Below are 19,360 nucleotides of genomic sequence, written 5' to 3' on the forward strand. Positions count from 1 at the left end.
GGATCTTATAGTTGAAAGTCATTTTTTTTTAATTTAGCTTTAGTCTCTTCATCAGGAATGCTTGAAAGTCCTTTATTTTATTATTTTTCCCTTAAGGAATTATACTCAGTTTTGTTGGGCACATTATTCTTGGTAATATATCTATCTCCTTTACATCCCAGAACATCATATTCCAAAACTTCTGATTCTTTAATGTAGAAGCTGCTAAATCTTGTATGATCCTGACTGTGGCTCCACAATATTTGAATTGTTTCTTTCTGGCTTCTTGAAGTATTTTCTCTTTGACCTGGGAGGCCTGGAATTTGCCCATAATATTCATGAGAGTTTTCATTTTGGGATCTCTTTTAGGAGAAGATCAGTAGATTTTTCAACATCTATTTTGCCTTCTGGTTTTATGATATCATGGCAGTTTTTCTTGATAATTTCTTGAAGTACAATATCTAGGTTTTTTTTTCATCATGGCCTTCAAGTAGTCCAATAATTTCTATTTATTATTCATTTATTTACCATTTAAGGAATAAAACAAGCATTTCCATAACACAGTAAAATAAAAGGATGATTGCACATGAAACCAAATCTACTATGCAGAACTTGCTATTCTTTTCAAATACACAACAAAATTGTCATGTAAATTCTTTTTTCTTTTTTTCTTTCAAACTCCCCTCCACCCTAGAGATGGCAACTACTAGACACATATAGATATATTTATTTATTTTTGTAGATAGAAATATCTACCTGGCTATACATGTATTTATAGATATATAGATATAGATATATCTACAAATATCTATAAGTAAAATTATTCTATGCATACTTTTATTTATCAGTTCTTTCTCTGGACACATATAACACCTTTCTTCATGTGTCCTTTATGGTTAATTTTGGCATTTATTACAATAATTTATAATATTAAATAAATAATTACTATTTAAAACAATAATTTTAATTACATCTCTTCAATCTATTTGAAAAGTCAGTTGTTTTTCTATTGAGATGTCACATTTTCTTCTTTTTTTCTGTTCTTTTGATTTTTTTAATTGTTTCTCAGTACCTCATAGTATCATGAACTTTTGTTTGCCCAGTTCTTATATTTTGAGGAATTATTTTCTTCAATGAAGAAAATGATTTTTGTACCTTTTTCTTCCATTTGGCTAGTTCTTTTTTTAAATCAATTTATTTTGATTTATCAACAATAACTTCCATAAGCTTTTGAGTTTTAAATATTTCTCTTCCTCCCTCCCTCCCTTCCTCCCTCCCCAAGATGGTATGCAATCTAATATAGGGTATACATGTACATTCTTATTAAACATATTTTCACATTAGCAATGTTATAAGTAAGAATTAGAATTAATAGGAGGAACCACCAGAAAGAGGAAACAAAACACAACAGAAGAAAAAAAATAGCAAATAGTATGCTTTGATCTGCATTTAAACTCCATAGTTCTTTCTTTGGATGTGGATATCATTTTCTGTCATGAGGATTTTGGAGATGTCTTGATCCTTGTGTTGCTCAGATGGGTCAAGTCTATCAAAGTCAGTCATCATTTAATGTGGCTGTTACTGTGTACAAGTTCTCCTGGTTCTGCTCACTTCACTCAGCATCAGTCCATACAAGTCTTTCCAGGTTTATCTGGTCTGCTTACTCATCATTTTTTTTTGACAAAGTAGTATTCCATTACATTCATATATGACATTCACAATTATGATAACTATCTGTATCTTTGTCTTCATCCTTCCCCCCCATTTATGCTTTTCTTTCTCCTTTCTCCTTTTCCCTCTTCACTAATGTTTTGCTTTTGACCATCTCCCTCAGTCCCACCTTCCTTCTATTAACCCCCTGCCTTTTCTTTCCCCTTTTCCCTCCTACTGCCTATAGGATCTGTTAGATTTCTATACCTAACTGATTATTTTACTCCCTTCTTAAGCCAAATCTGATGACAGTAAGGTTCAAACAATTCTCATCTCCCTCCCTTCTTTCCCTCTGCTGTAAAAGATTTTTGTGCCTTTTCCTATGATGTAATTTACCCTGGTCTGCCTCCTCCTTTCTCAATACATTTTCTCAGATCAGATTAATCCACTTACTTGGATCCATTTAACACACTTCATTAGATTTTTTTTTATCATTACATCAAAGTCAACTTATATCCACCCCCTTTATGTATGCCCCTTTTACATGTTGTAATAACAATATAGTTCTCAAGAGTTATAAGTGTCATCTTTCCTTGTAGGGATGTAGAGAGTTTGTCCTTATTAGTAACATGTTGTTACTTTCTGTCTCATTTACCTTTTTATGTCTTTCTTGAGTCTTGTATTTAAAGATCAAATTTTCTGTTGAGCTCTGGTCTTTTTATCAGGAAGGTATGGAAGTCCCCCATTTTGTTGAAAATTCAACTCCTCCCCTGAAAGACATGCTCATTTTCACTGGGTAGCTGATCCTTGGTTTTAATCCAAGCTCCTTTGCCTTACAGAATATCATATTCCATGCCCTACAGTCTTTTAATATAGAAGCTGCAAGATCCTGTGTAATCCTGACTGTGGTTCCACGATGTTTAAATTGTTTCTTTCTGGCTACTTGCAGTATATTCTCTTTGATCTGGTAATTTTAGAATTTGGCTACTATATGCCTTGGCATTTTCAATTTGGGATCTCTTTCAGGAGGTGATTGGTAGATTCTTTCTATGACTCTTTTACCCTCTGGTTCTAGGACCTCAGGGCAGTTTTCCTTTATGATTGCCTGAAAGATACTGTCCAGGCTCTTTTTTTCGTTGTGACTTTTAAGTAGTCCAATAATTTTTAAATTGTCTCTCCTGGATCGATTTTCCAGATCAGTTGTTTTACCAATGAGATATTTTACATTTTCATGTATTTTTTTCATTCTTTTGTTTTTGTTTGACTAATTCTTGCTCTCTCATGGAGTTATTAGCTTCCATTTGCTCAATTCTGATTTTTAATGAATTGTTTTCTTCTATTAGATTTTGTACCTCCTTCTTCATTTAGCCAATTGTATTTTTTAGGGATTTGTTCTCTACAGTTAATTTTTGTCCTTCCTTTTCCAAGCTATTGACTCTTTCTTGCATACCTCTCATTTTTTCTTCTACCTCTCTCATTTGACTTTTAAAATCCTTCTTGAGCTCCTCTAAGAAGACTTTTTGGGCTTCAGAGCACTTCATATTCCCTTTTGAGGTTCCAGATGTGGCTTTGTTGACAATGTTGTCCTCTTCAGAATTTTGCCTTGATCTTTACTCTTCCCATAATAAGAATCTATGTATATTTCTTTTTGCTCATGGTGTTTGCTTATTTCCTGGCCTTTAAAGAGATTGGGCTCTCTTGCTGGGGAGCTGAGGGCACTGACCTAAGCTTCTTGTATTGGGAGCCTAGGGCCTGGTCGATGGCTGTGTGTGCTGGGTCCTCCAGTGTTGGCAGTTGGAGTCTGTAGGATTATGGCAGCTTACCTGGTGTTGGGCTGGAAACAACAATACTGGAACTCTAGGGTTAGGATTGGGAAGTGTGGGTCCTGGAGATTTCCTTCTCACCCAGGCCTTTCCTTCCTTTTGCTTTCTTCAGCTCTTTTCAGATGAGTGCTATAGGGTGTTTATTTGCCTGGGTCCCCTTGGAGCACTGCTTACCTTAGTTTCACTGAGGCACTGTGAGAGGTTGTTGTAGAATGCTGAGGCACTTGGTGGTTTTCTGAGCTGGTTTCCACTGGTTCTCCTGCTCTCAATGAGGAACTTGGGGTCCAGGTGTTGCTCTACCACCTGGGCTTCAGTATCTCCTCCTGGTATGCTGATGTGGGTCTTTCCACTAGCTTGCTGGGATGCCTCCCATTCTGTACTGCTCCCATTCCCCCAGGGAAAGATGAGCCTTTCCAATTAATCCCTCAAGCTACCTGGGATACTGGACTGCTGCACACCATCTTTCTTCTGGTTCAGCTGTTCCAGGGTTTTTCCTGGGGTGATATTTTCTGGGCTTTCAGGGGTTAATAAGGGAGAGTTGTTTTCCTAACCTATTTCTTGACTTTTAATTCTATGTTAAAGTGGAGCTTTGCTCACATGGTGTAGAAGTTACTGTCCCAAGTTTCAGATTTTTCATGCTGCTATTTTCAGAGCTAGTTCTGGAGGTCTGTGAATTTTCAATTCTTTGCAGGTGATATGATCTAATGAGATGTATTATTACTGGTCGCCTTGCCTGTGTTCTGATTTGTGATCAACCACCAGGATTACTCTCTACCTTGGAATTGTGGCCAAGGCCCTTACTCCCCTGGGAATACAAATGGTAGTACACCAGTGTTCCTCTTTTCCCCAGGTCTGTGATCTGAAACTCCATTTGGACAATGTGACAGAGTTCTATACCCAGTACCAGCAAAAGGTCCCCTGTAATCTTCTTTCAATCAATTATTTGACCCCCTTACAATCTATGCGCTCCTGCCTACAGTGAAAGCTGCTGCTGTCGCTGACACAGCTGCCTACAAGGCCTACTTCAGGCTTGCTAGGGTGGCCCATGTTGTATCACGCTACAGGCCTGTCCACCACCCCAGTGAGAGAGACCTTTTTTGCTGACATAAGTTGCCTTAGTCTGGAAATTTTTTTTCAACCAGATTTTTTGTTAGTTCTGCCACTCCACAATTTGATTTGAAGAATATTTAAAAGTTGTTAGGAGGAGAATTTGGGAGAGTTCAAGTGAATTTCTGCTTTTATTCCACCATCTTGGCTCTGGTTCTCTTCAGCTGCTTCTAAGCAAAGAAAGGCAACTTTTGGGGTAGAGCATATTAGGGGCCACTGAGACCACTCTCTGGAGATTTCTTCTTCTTTATCTTAATGTTGTGTCTATGAAGACCATGATAGGATCTCCTATAATTTTATAATGGGGCAATTTTCAGTTGGTTAGCCATCATTCTATGGCAGCCTGTTGTGGCTAATGGTTATCTTCCACAGTTGAAATTACAAAAGAACTTAAGTCATAAATCTATTCATTTATGTCCTGTGCCAAGAACTTTAACTGGTACTTGATCTTTGCATATCTTTATATAAGGACCATTCACTTCAATAGTCTGAGGTTTGTGGTTATTTTTTGTTGTTTTTCAGTCATGTTAGTCATGTCTTCTTGACCATATTTGGGATTTTCTTAGTAAAGATACTGGAAGGAGTTGCCATTTCCTCCTCCAGCTCATTTTACAGATGAGCAAACTAAGGCAAACAGGCTTAAGTGCCTTTCCTAGGGTCATACAACTAGTAAGTGTCTTAGGCCAGATTTGAACTCAGGAAGACAAGTCTTTCTGACTTCAGGCCCAGAGCACCTTATCCCCTGCACCACCTAGCTGCCTGCTTTAGTATGGGTTGCAATATGCAGAATTTCTGCTTCCTTATAAACTAATATAATGTGAAGAAGAAGGATATAAAGGGCAGTTATTGTAGTTGATAGAATTCTATACTTGGAGTTAGGAATATTGAGTTCATTTCCTGCCTCAGGCAGTTACTAGCTTTGAACAGGTTACTAAAACTCAGCCTTACTTTTCTCATCTATAAGATGGGGATAATAATAGCATCTACTTCTCAGGCTTGTTCTGAGGATCAAATGAGATATCCTATTCAAAGAGTTTTACAAAACATAAAGGCTGTCATTCTTTTTTTTTTTTATAAGTACTGAATTCATCCTCCCTGTGAAGTTCTCTTACTACATCCCTTTGCCAAAACAAATCTTGCAATAATCAGAAAATTGATCTCCTGACTCATGGGCTCTGCTGCCAAGTTGTTTTGAAGCAAATCATAAATTTTTAGGACAGTGCCTTTGGCAATTAGAAAATAGGAGGTGTTGAGTTAGACAAAAATGAAAGTAATATGCTGTATCAGAATTGAGGAATATATAGGTAGCAATAAAAATATCTCACAGAAATGAATCTTAAAAATCAAAGTGAAACAAGCAAGCTAGACACTCATTCTACATTCTTTCACATAGAAGGAAAGAAATTTCTTTTTCTTTTGAATATTATCAGTGCTCTTTGAAAGCTTATTTTTCTATTTGACATTCCATAAGCAGTTAGCTAGCAACAAGTAGGACTAGAACTACTATAAATTCAAAACTTATGATTAAACATCAGCTAGACTCATGACTTCTGCTTATTTTTTCTTCTTGGGGGCAGTGCAGTGTTGTGGAAATGACAGTGAGTTTAGCATCAGGAGACCTGATTTTGAATTTTCTTTCTGCTCCTTGCTCCTTAACAATAGGCAACTCACTAAAACTATTTAATACTTCCTTTCCTTATGTACAAAATGGGAGGATGATAATGCCTGTAGAACTTATGTCACATCACAGTCATGAGCTTCAAATGGGATAATGTATTTAAAATACTTTTTCAAAATTAAAGTACCCTATAAACAAAGCATTATTACTAGTTAGTCATTGGCAATTTTGTTGTGTTTCTTCTATGATTATTTTAAAGTCTCTTTTAAGACAATAGGAAGCATCTTAAGATTGAGGCACAAGAAATTTGACAGGGCTAATTCTGCAATCATTCTCATAAATCTGGTTTATGAAGCATACTTAGTTTAGAGAATTACTATTCTTAAAAACAGCAATTTTGTTTACACATATAGTAGAAAAAGAAAAGTGATAGATTATTGGGTGATGCATTTAAAGAAGCTTTATAGCCTATTAAATATAGAAAAGAGACCATGTAACATTATTATTTTTCAATCTGTTAAACCCTGAATTTTGTAATCCTGCACAGTCAATATAGGACGCAATGTGGTATAGTAAAAATAATATTGGACTTGCAGTCAGGAAGACATAGGTTCAAGTCCTATCTTAGACACTTATTAATTGTCTGATCCTGGGCAAGTCACTTCCTCTTTTTCAGGTTCAGTTTCCTCACACATTAAATGTGTTTAAAATAAGACCAACTTTACACATTGTTGTAAAAATTGATTAACATAATTTATGCAAAATGCCTTGTAAGTATTTAAGGGCTATGTAACTATTAGCCATTACTACAGACGATGCTTATTTTATGCATGTATAGCTTTTAATGCAATCAGCAATTCAATTTATATCATATACAGGTTTACATATGAAATATCCCCTGTATTTACTGTCATGGAAATGATGCTTCTGAAGAAAATGCATAAAATGATTGGATGGGGAGAAACAGAAGCTGATGGGATATTTTCTCATGGTAAGCAGAATTTTTAATGGCCAGATTAAATCATATGTAATGGGGCATAAAAAAGAATGACGATTCTTTTCAAGAGTGAAATTTAGGCATAGCTTTCTTTTAGTTTTGATGATGCTTGTCAAATTTCAATTTATTTCACTTGGCTGTTTTCTCTCCCCACTATTTTCTCTTTTCTTTACTCTGGAAAAAATAAGAAAAAGATAATTAAGCTGTATTGATTATAATATATTGATTGATTTTTACTAATTTTTATCTTCTTATTTAAAAACAATAAATCATCACCAAAAGAATGGCTGTCAAGGAACATAGAAAGGGGAAGATGTAGATGAAATTCTAGGCAATGGAAAACTATGAGGTATAAGAAAATTTTTTTAAAAAAGAATAAAGTGAATGCTTAGGTTCTAAATAATTCCAAGTCTCTAGATTTTTGGATGATTACATTCCACAATAACAACCCTAAATCTATGATACTTCTTAAAATCCTATGAACTTTGACTTGAGATTTTTGAACCTCTGTTAATCACTTCAGATATTGTTGTGAGTAGCTGTGAAACTGGAAATGGAAAAATGCCTTAATTTTAAAGGAAAATGTAAAGAACAGATTTTGAAAATTACCCTGCAGTAAAATTTTCATTAATCTCCTGAAATATTCTATAATTGATTACTACACTAATGACTTATGTGCACTTTAGGAAGTAATGATCATTAGGAATTAGTATGAGTCAAATTAAAATAAGTTATGCCAGGTTAACTTAATTTCTTATTTTTATTATAATTTCTAGACTGGTAGGCCTGGACACTGCTATAAACTCGGAGTAATTTAATTTTAGAAAAGATCATGGACTAGACACTGATAAAGCTTATGAATCAGCTTTTGGGTGCCTTCTGTATTTTAACTTTACTCTTTGGCATCAAGACTTCATTTGACCTACCTAGGTTTGACAGTGTTGGACTAAAAGATTGCTAATGATCTTTCCAGTTATAATAATCTGCCATTCTATAATTTTGCAAAGTCTGTAATGATATTTTCATGTATGTATACTCAACGATAGCTTCAGATCAAGTGTTTTATGAAGGGGACTCCTATTCAGCTACCAATCAGAAGAGATGGACTCAGACCTTTTCCAATGAATTAAATGATTCCATGAAAGTAGATAGCATTAAAATATTTTTTTTTTGCATATCCCCCACAGGGATGTACTTATATTTAATTTTTTTTTGCTTTACTCAAGAAAGAGGACTTCAAAAAAGTAACTTACGGTATTAAACTTTTCTCTTAAAACTATATAAGATAATATTTTCAAAATAGTATCAATGACTATAGATGACTTTAATTTCAGTTAGGTGGATTTCACAATTTAACATTATTTTCTTTCTCCATTCTAATTTATTAAAAATTGGATTATTAGTGTCCCCTTTCTCTCTTTTCCATAAGGGGGAGCATATCAAATCTATATAGCATATTGGTAGCTGGTTACAAAAAATTTCCACAGAGTAAAACCAAAGGCATGGCTGTACTTCCACAAATTGTATTATTTGTTTCTGAACATGTAAGTAAAGTTTTTAAATGAATAAATAGTCCTAAAATGTATAACTTAAAAATAACAAGAAACATTGATAAGACCCTGAAAAGACAGAAGGGCTACTTCATGTATCAAACAGATTCACAATTCTCTGGGGAAAAGTGTATATGTGGCCATACCATAAAGTGCTATGTGTGTGAGAATGTCAGTTTGTAGTCATTTATAACTGAGAAGATAGATGATATAAATAATTCTGTATGGAAAATATTCATTGTAGCAGGTTAAAAATAAAGAAGAAAATGGAAAGGACATAATATGCCCTTTATCTAAAAATAAAAAAACAGAGACCTGTAGCATGTTTAAAGCAAGCACATTCTGTCTTTTCTTTTTTTTAATGAAATAAGCAACTGTGAGGTCAATAATAGTGAAAGTGTCTCAGTTTCTGATTTAGGGACAAAGATGTTACTGGGAAAGAAAAACTTTGATTGAAGAGCTAGTCTGTAACAAGATGTTGTATTCCAAAAATTCTATTGCAGTTTTAAAAAAAAAATAAAGGTATACTATGACTTGTAGGATGTGTGGATATGTTTACACACAGATATGTTATGAAACGATATAATATGATATGATATGACATTACTAACTTCATTCTTGTTCAGTCATTTCATTCATGTCTGACTCTTTGTGACCTCATTTCGGGTTTTCTTTGCAAAGATACTGGAACAGTTTGCCATTTCTTTCTCCAGCCCATTTTACAGAGGAAAAAACTGAGATAAACAGGATTAAATGATTTACCCAGAGTCACACAGCTAGTGTCTGAGGCCAGGTTTAAACTCAGGAAGAAGAGTCTTTCTAACTCCAAGCCCAGTACTTTATCCACTATACCACACAGCTTCCCAACATGATTAACATAAAATTTTACATATATTATATTTAGATTTACTAATATAAAATTTTGTATTATATATATAATTACCACTGATATATATTTCAGCCTTAAGGCCCCGAATAAATATATAACATTACTTTCACTTTCTACTTTTGTTTTCTTTCTTTCATTCTTTTTTTTTAAATAAGCAAAATCTTCTAATTGGCCTGATTTTCCTCTCCTTCTCTCCTGCCACATCATTTAAAATCAAGTGCCCTTCTATTGCTAGCTTTAAAGTTCAACTTAAAGAAATTGTGTTTCTTTTGGGAGACTCAGTTTGTGGAATGGTTGGCGTTTCCTAATACTGGAGAACTCTTTCTAATGGACTACAGTTTGTTAATTCAAATGGACATTTTACCATTGTACTTTAATTGATACATGTTATCATGAATGAAATGAAACTGTTGTTTCATTTATTTTCTCCAAATGGTTAATATTCTGTTACTCTTCCATCTAGATGCAATTTTAACACCATAAAAATGTTAAATTAATGAGAATTCTATTATGTTATTGAGTATATATCTCTTGCTCTTCAATCACTCTACAGGAACAATTTTATTTCATTCTTTCTCTTTCTAGCATGGGAAGAAAAGAGGTCTCCAACATTTGGGAAATACTGTGTTGGTGTAATAAAGCCTGTGCTGACAATTAAAATAGAATTTAGGCTAGTAGATTTTCAATCACACCTGTCACTACCATCTTGGTGACATTCATAAGATAGGACAGCATGTGCTAGTGGACAAAATGCAGACTGAGGGTTTGGAGATCTGTGTTCCAGTTTTGACTCTGCTCCTATTTATTTTACCTTAAATGAGTCACTTATTCTCATTGTTTTGTATAACACGAGGAGAAATTGGGAAAGATGTTAGGAAGGACCTGAGTTTTGTGGCATGGCCATATCAGAGGTGAACAAGCACAAGAGAACATAAGACATGACTGCCATCTTACCCTCAGAGCCAGTGGTGAAGATATGAAAAAGAAGGTCTCTGATGTAAATACAGAAGAATATCCATAATCCTAGAAAAATAACTATGTAGGTAATAAATATATTTTATTATAATAAATATATTATACATAAATATAATAGCTAGAAACACGTATTATCAATCCATGGTGCTTATGCATAAGTGTGTGTGCATACACACACATATACATAAAGCTGAGAGTGTATTTCTTTTTCTTCTTTTATTCAAACCTATGAGATCATCAGTATAGGGTGGAGAGCTGCCTCCACTGCTGAAGATCTACAATTACTCCAAAACTAACAGTGTTAAAGATTTGTCTGGAGGACAAACTAGGTAAGTGGATTTTCTGGGGTGACATAGCCAATACGTATCATAGGCAAGACCTAAACACAGATCTTCATGACTTCAACACACTACTCTAATCATGACACCATTTTCTCTCTCTTTATCTCAATCTCTCTGTGTCTGTGTGTGTCTCTCTCTCCTCCTCACATAGTTCTTTAGCAGTGTCGAGCAGTATACAGAACACTAAAAAAAAGTATAAGACACCATTCTTTTTTCTAAGAGAAACAAATGTGTAGATCCTTTCCTGACTCTGTCTCTCTATCCACTAAGCTATGCTACATCTTATATATCAATATAGCTATATCTTTTTTGTTTGTTTTTCAAGAGTCATTATTCCATAAGGAAAACAGCAGCAGTACTTGGCATTGGAACTGATAATGTGATTGAGGTAAAAGAGATGAAAGGTAAGATTTAACTCTTCTCTTATAAATCTGTAATTAACCTGACTTCTGAGATTCTGTTATGTTTTGATTTCACATAGGTTTCTTAGGAAGACATCTAGTTCAAACCAGCTTAGGCTTCCTATCTATGTCTTTCTCCATTGTTTCCAAAGATACATGTTACCCTATCCTTAAGAGAAATCTTTCCTACCATTCATCCTAACTATTGTCCTATATCTCACCTCCCTTTCTCAACTGAACTACTTGAAAAGGCTCCTATACTCACTGCCTCTACTTCTTTTTGCTCCTCAATTCTTTGAAAACTGCTTTCTGACCTCATTACTAAACTGAAAATGCTCTCTCCAAAGTTTCCAATGGTATCTTCACTGTCAAATCTGACAGTTTTAGGGGGCATCTACATGGCATAATGGATAGAGCACTGACCCTAAAGTCAGGAGGACCTGAGTTCAAATCTGGCCTTAGCCCAAATACTTGACACTTACTAGCTATGTGACCCTGGGCAAGTCACTTAATCCCAATTGCCTAAAAATAAAAACAAAACAAAATTTTAAAAACAAATCTGACAGTCATTCCTTTGTCCTAATCCCTCTTGGTGTATCTGCTACATTTGAGACTATCGAATACCCTCTCTTCCTGGACAGTCTCTTTCCTTTGGGATTTTCTTTATACTATTGACTTGCCTCCTGCCTGTCTTACTACATCTTCTCAGTCACATTTACAGGTTCATAATCCATTTCACATCTTCTAATGTTGTGTGTTTGCCAAGGTTATGACCCAGGTGCTCTACTCTACCTCCTCTTCCACCCCTTCTTCCTCCTCCTCATTCCTCCTCTTCCTCCTCTTTCTCCATCACCTCCTCTTCCTCCTCCTACTACTCCTTTTCTTCTTCTTCTTCTTCTTCTTCTTCTTCTTCTTCTTCTTCTTCTTCTTCTTCTTCTTCTTCTTCTTCTTGTCTTCATCTTTGTCTTCTCTCTCATTTTCTCATCAAATTTCATAACTTTAAGTATCACCTCTATGTAGATGTTCTTTACATTTAGCTTGACTGCCCTGAGCTTCAGTCCCAGTTGCCCTTCCTATTGGATGTCCTGAGGATATCTAAACTAGTCTAAAATTGAACTTATTTTATTTCCATCTAAACACTTTCATTCAGCATTCATGTCCATCACATACAATGTTGCCAAAGTTAATTTCCATAAATAGAGGTCTGATCATTTGATTCCCATACTCATCCAACTCTGGTGGTTTTCTATTGCCTCTCAAATGAAATGTAACTCCTCTAGTTAGTTTTTAAGGCCATATGTAACCTGCTCCAACCTATATGTCCAGTATCATTGGAAATTACTTCCTGTTCTCTATTCTATAATCCAGCTAGACTGGCCTTGTCTCTATTCCTCACACAGGATTCTCCATCTGCCATCTTCTTGTCATTGTGCTGGTTGTTCCTCTTTCTCAGAATGCACTTCTTCTTTATCTCTACTTCATACAGTCTCTTTTTTTTTCTGCTCAAACTCCATCTTTTGCATGAAGTTTACTATGATATCCCAAATTTCTCACATCTCCTTTCCAAACTACCTTGTTCTTAACTAATGTGAATGTTTCTATTTATTGCCTTTATATATAAGTTGTATATATTTTATAGGTACTTGCTATTTGTACTATTAAGATCTTTGACAGCAGGGATTGTTTCAGTCTTTGTACTAGTATATCCTCTGTCTGTTATAGCGCCTGACATATAGTTATACCGATTGTTTCAATTAGACTCAGTCAAAAATAGAATTAATTAATTAATTAACTTTAGGTTGGGTGCAATGGATTAAATACTAGACTATAATATTGCATTGCACAAAATGATTGCTGTGAGGGAAGAATTGTGGTTTAAGGAGAAGAAACAGTTGGATAGAGTCAAGATGCCTGTATTCAGGTACCAGCTTTGCCACTGACAAATACTGTGACCTTGGGCAACTCATTTCCTCAATTTTCCCATAAGTAAAATGGGAATAAAATGGTATGCTCTACTTACCCAATTTCTGGGATTGTTATGGGAATAATATAAATATAAAAGACTCTGTAACCTTAAAGCACTATATGGCTATGAAATAATAGTGTTGATTTTAAATATATTTATAAGTGCATTATCATGATTACCTTTGAATAGCTATTAAGTACAGGGCACTGTGATAGGTTCAATGGGAGATGTAAAATAGCTATATTGTTGTATCTTTAAGAAGAGTAACACTTTGTTGAGGAAATAAGCCTTAAACATTTCAAAGTCAATAATATAAGAGGTAAATAAGTTTAATACAACAAATATGGAATGGTTTGTCCTCCAAATTGTGGAGAACCCCCAGGCTCATGGTCAAGAATACATTTCTTTAATTTGACACAGAATTATTAACATGCCAAAATATACTGTTTTCTCTTGTTTTGTATTCTTTATTTACAAGTTCATTACACTTGCATACCCCATGTGAATAATTGTGAGATTAACTGTACAATGACAGCCATGTAAATGAAAAAGAAAGAAATCTCACTGTGGCCTTGTGTCTTCTAAAAACTATCAGAGGAGGAAGGCATTGAGCCTCTCTGCCTTTCCAAATCACTCAAGTCCCCAAGGAGATTGAACATATAAAGTCATAGTGCTTGCTGTTAAATATATATATACACACACAACCACATATATATATATTATATATGTATATATATATATATATATGTATTATATATGTATATATATATATGTATATATATATACATATATAGGCTTATAAAGGTTTTATCAAATGATATATATATGTGTGTGTGTGTGTGTGTGTGTGTGTGTATACTTCAATTAAAAGAAAATCTGTTCACAGTACCATTAAAATTATTAGTGCAATTTTAATTTTCTAGATTTCAGATAACACATCCTTCCTGCAAAATTGGTACTCACAGAAGTTGGTAACTGGTGTGACTTGATATTGAGCCACAGGTAGCTGGTGAATTGTTCTCAGAAAGCAAGTTTATTTACCTCTCTGCATTATATTGAAGTGTCATAGGCATATTCAGAGCTCTGGGCTATTTTAAGAAATAGTGAGCTTGAAGGATGAGCAATTTGATTGATCTTGTGTTTAAAAAGTATGATCTTGTATATCCAAGTAGGCTACTGTCAAAGAGAAAACAACAACATAGTGACTTGATATACTAATAGTTCCACCTGTATAGAAGTTTACATTTTCTTCAGGAACAAGTGACAAAATTACTGCAAAAAAAAAGGATATCAGAGAAAACTGATCCTCACTTTTCTCAAAGCATTGTATATTATGGAGCTATAGATTTGTGACATTGGATAGGTCATTTGCTCTCTCTTGGCCTCAGTTTCCTCAACTATAAAATAAAGAAATTTGAATAGAAGTCCTTTGAGATCCCGTTCAGCTCAAGATCTATTTTCCTATAATCACAGTCTGGAAAATTGTGTTGCTCACACTTTCAGAGGATTGCAAAATTGAATTTGCTTGCCCTATTTTCCTTTGCCTTCATTTTTGTGGTAATTCTGGGATATCTGAATGGGTAAAGCAGCAGTATGGCATTATGGGTAGTTTACAAGACTTGGAGTCAGGAAGACTTTGGGTTTAAATCCTGCCTCACATACTTGCTAACTGAGTGACTATGAACAAGTCACTGAAGGCTCCCTGGCGTCTCAGATTTTTATATATAAAAGAGGCTAATGATTATGCCAACACCATAAGATTGTCCTGAGGATGAAATGAGATAATTTATGTAAAGTACTTTATAAACATCAAAGCTCTATTTTAATGAAAGATGTTAGATGATTATGAAAGAATAGCAATTCCACTAAATAAGAAATGCTAAATATTTCCAAATATGTACATGTGTAATGCAGTTGATTAAAAAGCCCAGTTGATAATCAGAAAGACAATTTTGAGCACCCACTGTGCATAGGTCAATTTGCTAGATAATTAAGATATTTCTCCTAAAGTTGATGTCCTTTGGAAAATGCCATACCAAGAACCTGACCTTAAAAACTTACATTAATTCTTTATCTTTTATATGTTACTCAAAATGAATAGCTAACAAAGTGTGTCTTTCCCAACAATCTACATTTTTAAGGGGGAAGATGATTCCACTAGAATTAGAGGAAAATATACTATGAGCCAAGAAAATGGTATGTTTTAAAATGTCTCAGCATGGAATATTAAGTGATAAAAAAATGGCATTTTCTACACTGTATAATTGAAAAAGAAATATAGAAGAAATAAAACTGTCCCCAAAAGACCATCCCAAAGAGAGCTACACAAGCTCTACTACTATAAGATGTTATGGGTAGCTTCTTCACTGGCTTTACTTCTGGCAAAAGTCAGAAAGAGAATTAACAAATCATTAGCCTATCCACTTTCCTCTGTTCATATGGTAGGTATTATTTTCTTTCATACCAATGGAATGCAATAGAAAAGAAAAACTTGACACCTTGAGGGACACAAAGTAATTATATGGAAATTTTGAGGAATTAAAGAACTGTGTGGAAAGGATTGTCAATTAAGTTAATGTTTAACCTCATAAGCTGTAAGAATCTTGCTTCCTCACACATGCGCCAGTGACCTTCTGTTCTTGACAGGGACTTACTCCCTTCTGTGTCAGTGCCATAGCAGGTACAACAGTGTATGGCGCCTTTGATCCTCTGAAAAACATTGCTGATGTTTGTGAGCGGCACAGCCTCTGGATGCACATGGATGTAAGGCATATAGTTGTGTCTGACTTACACATTTGCTTGAAAAAAACTGAATATACATTTGCTTGAAAAAAACTGAATATAAGAAAGAATCGTCAATGATTCTTTGTGTGCCCTGAAGGCAAGGCAGACAATTTGCTTCAAATCTCATTTACTTAGATGAATGCATGTGTGCATGGTGTTAAATTGGCCTACATTGCACAAAAAAACAGAAGAAAGTGCAATTTTGAAAAATGCTTTTAAAATGATAATGTAGAGAGCTGCCATTTTATTGATTGGTAGATGTCATGTTAGAATCTTCCTCTTTGTTTTCTAAGTCCAAATCCAAAGTGTTCATAATATCGTTCATTTGTCTGCTTGGTTGACCATCTAATTAATAATATCAAGAAGTAGCTTACACTCCTTTAACTCAAAATAATATAGTAATCGAAAGTCATTTAAGAGAATCTAAACACTTGGAAACTAGCAATTGAGAAAGCTGTACTTAGGAATGTTCCTCCAGTCTTTCAATGATAGTCTTGCCCAAATAAAAATTAGTGGAGTGGAATTTGGGTTATTGAGTATTATTGCCAAATTTCATGCCAAATTAATTATTTCATCTATCTCTGTTCATTGTCCTCAAGAGTTCTTCTTTCATTAATTGAAAAATAAGGACTTTAATTGGCCATGCAATAGGAGTATACCCAGAGAGCTATAGTAGGAATTAGGGTTATGTTTTCAAAAAGAGGGATTATTCTAATCCAGGTTAGAATTTATATACTAGAGAGAGCAAATGAATAAGACATAAATGAAAGATTTAAAAAAAATAATGAGAATTATTATTTGAGAATTATTATTATTAATTAGAATTGATATTTTTTCCATGTTTGTTTTAGGCAGCATGGGGAGGTGGATTATTGATGTCCAAAAAGCATTCTTATAAGCTTCATGGCATTGAAAGGTGAATAGACCGACTCTATTACATTATTTTGGGAAAAGATTTTGACCATAAAAGAGAAGTAGGTATTAATAAAAGAAAAAAAATAGTTTTTATTATATGTAAGACATGGTACTAAGCCCTGGATAAATAATAAAAGGCAAAAATGTAGGGGAGATGATACAACATTTACATGTATGATCATATACAAATTACATACAAAGTTGACCGAAATTAATCAGGGGGAGGGGAAGAACTTAGCACCTGGGTCAATTGGTGGGAAAAGCTCCTTGAAGGAGATGGTGTTTGAACTGGGTCTATCAGGAAGATAGGGATTTTAAGAGATGACAATGAAGAAGGACAATGTTCCGGCTATGGTGGATAGCCAGTGCAAATGCATGGAAATGGAAGATAATGCATAATATGTGATAATTAGCAAGTGAGCCACCATCATCATCACTATCATTATCATCAACAAGAAATTATTAATCAGTTACTATGTGTCAGACATTGTAGTAAGTGATGGTAATACAAAGAAAAAACAAAAAATTGAACCTGCCTTCAAAAATCTTACATTCTGTTGGATTAAAATAGTGTAGACATACATAGGTATATAAAAGATATATGCAGATATAAGGTAATTTTAGATCAGAAGATATTAGCAACTGGGGTCATGGGGTGAGCAAGGCCTCCTACAGAAGCTAGTACCTGAGCTGAGTCTTGAAATAAACCAGAGTTTCTAAGAGGCAGTAATGAAAAGGGGCAATATTCCAGGCATGAGAAATAACTAATAGAAAGGCTTAGAGATAGGAAATGTAGCATCATATGCTAGGTATGGCTAGACCATATAGTACATGGAGGGGAGAAAAGTGAAAGAAGACTGAAATGGTAGGAAAGTGTCAGGTTATCAAAAACTGCAAATGCCTAACAGGGGTAATAGGGAGCTACTGGAGCTTACTAAGTAAGGGGAATGAGGTGTGTGTGTGAGACATGGTCATATCTGTACTTTAGAAATGTGCCAATATTATTTTCTGACTTAATGTCAGTTCTATCTAATTCACAACTTATTTGTCACCTAGGGCCAACTCTGTGACCTGGAATCCACACAAACTGATGGGAGTCCCTCTTCAGTGTTCTGTTGTCCTGATCCGAGAAAAGGTAAGTTACATATATTCCTACATCATGAACTTCTTTACATCATAGTACAAGGCTCCCAATGTGTAGTAAATGTCCTGGTTATAAAAGTATAGAATCTTTGGGTACCTTGTTTTGATTATCTACAACAAAATAAAAGGTGCAAAGTTAGTTCCTTGTGAGTGAATGGTTCCCATACCTGAATTCAGCTTAGTTGCCAGCCAATGAAAAGTAGTGCCATCTCATTAGAGGTAGATGTTATTTCAGGCATGGATTATTGACAGTGCTAGACATATAAACAATCTGCTCATTAATGCTACCAAGAATTATGCTTATCTGCATTGGTAAAGGAATTTCAGAACTCACAGATTTTTATAAATGTCAATGAAATGACTGGGCTTGTCTTAATCCCTATCAAATGAATAATTATTTATATTTCTATCTGATGATAAGAGGTTACATATCTTTTGGGATGCTTTCTTCATTCTTCTACTTTTTAGTTCTCTCTTTCCTAACATATGAAAATGAAATGGATAGAGCAATTTTATTTCTCCTAAACCATTACTCTTTTGCTTCTCAAAGAAGTTAAGAGAGTTTCTCTTAAGGCAATAATTCTGACAATCATGAACAAAGAGAACATTTGCTCAATAAGTGTTTAAGAGGAGTGAGAAGAGACTCTTGGAAGTAAGACATAGGTACCCATAGGTGGAGTGCTTGGGTTTCTCAAGCTAATTGAATGTGTTGTAGATTTTTGCTAGCATTTAATCTCTGAAATCATCAAGAGGCTTGGGAAATCCTTATGGTTCTATTGCTCAATTCTTTTAGTTCTCAAAGTGTCAACAATTGCAGTATTGCTTTAAGGTCATATATGAAAAATATATATACATTGATAATATATATTATGTATTGATAACATGTGATATGTAATAATAAAAGTAAAGTGCTTTGCAAATCTTAAGGTACTATATGCATATTAGCTATTATTCTACTTCTAATATCATTGTAGACCTTAGTTAAGGAGAAAGTATCTATCTGGATTATCTCAGTTTGGATGACATATAACTGGCTTACCGTCACTAGGTAGAGAGTTTATAATATTTTCTAGTCATATTTTGAGCTATTTGAGTCATATTAAAGCACTAATATATGCACTTTGTTCTTTTGAATTTGAAGATAAATTTGTCAATGATCCTTTTCATTTTAAATCTAGAAAATGGTGGAAAAGACATTAAGGAAAACAATTACATTTAACAT

The 19,360-nt window shown here is 34.4% G+C and overlaps 1 protein-coding gene across 1 annotated transcript in view; it reads left to right on the plus strand.

Moving 5' to 3' along the window:
- LOC110214718 (glutamate decarboxylase 1-like) overlaps positions 1–19,360 on the plus strand; it is a 65,392-nt gene that overhangs the window by 34,957 nt on the left and 11,075 nt on the right. Inside the window, 8 exon segments of the mRNA XM_078151773.1 lie at positions 7,056–7,172; positions 8,604–8,718; positions 11,255–11,321; positions 11,324–11,333; positions 15,438–15,492; positions 15,943–16,059; positions 16,932–16,996; positions 18,052–18,130. Of these exon segments, the coding sequence (XP_078007899.1) occupies positions 7,056–7,172; positions 8,604–8,718; positions 11,255–11,321; positions 11,324–11,333; positions 15,438–15,492; positions 15,943–16,059; positions 16,932–16,996; positions 18,052–18,130 (625 nt within the window).

Source organism: Phascolarctos cinereus, unplaced genomic scaffold (assembly GCF_003287225.1).
Source record: "Phascolarctos cinereus isolate Bilbo 61053 unplaced genomic scaffold, phaCin_HiC Scaffold_4;HRSCAF=312, whole genome shotgun sequence".
In the NCBI taxonomy this organism is placed as follows: Eukaryota; Metazoa; Chordata; class Mammalia; order Diprotodontia; family Phascolarctidae; genus Phascolarctos; species Phascolarctos cinereus.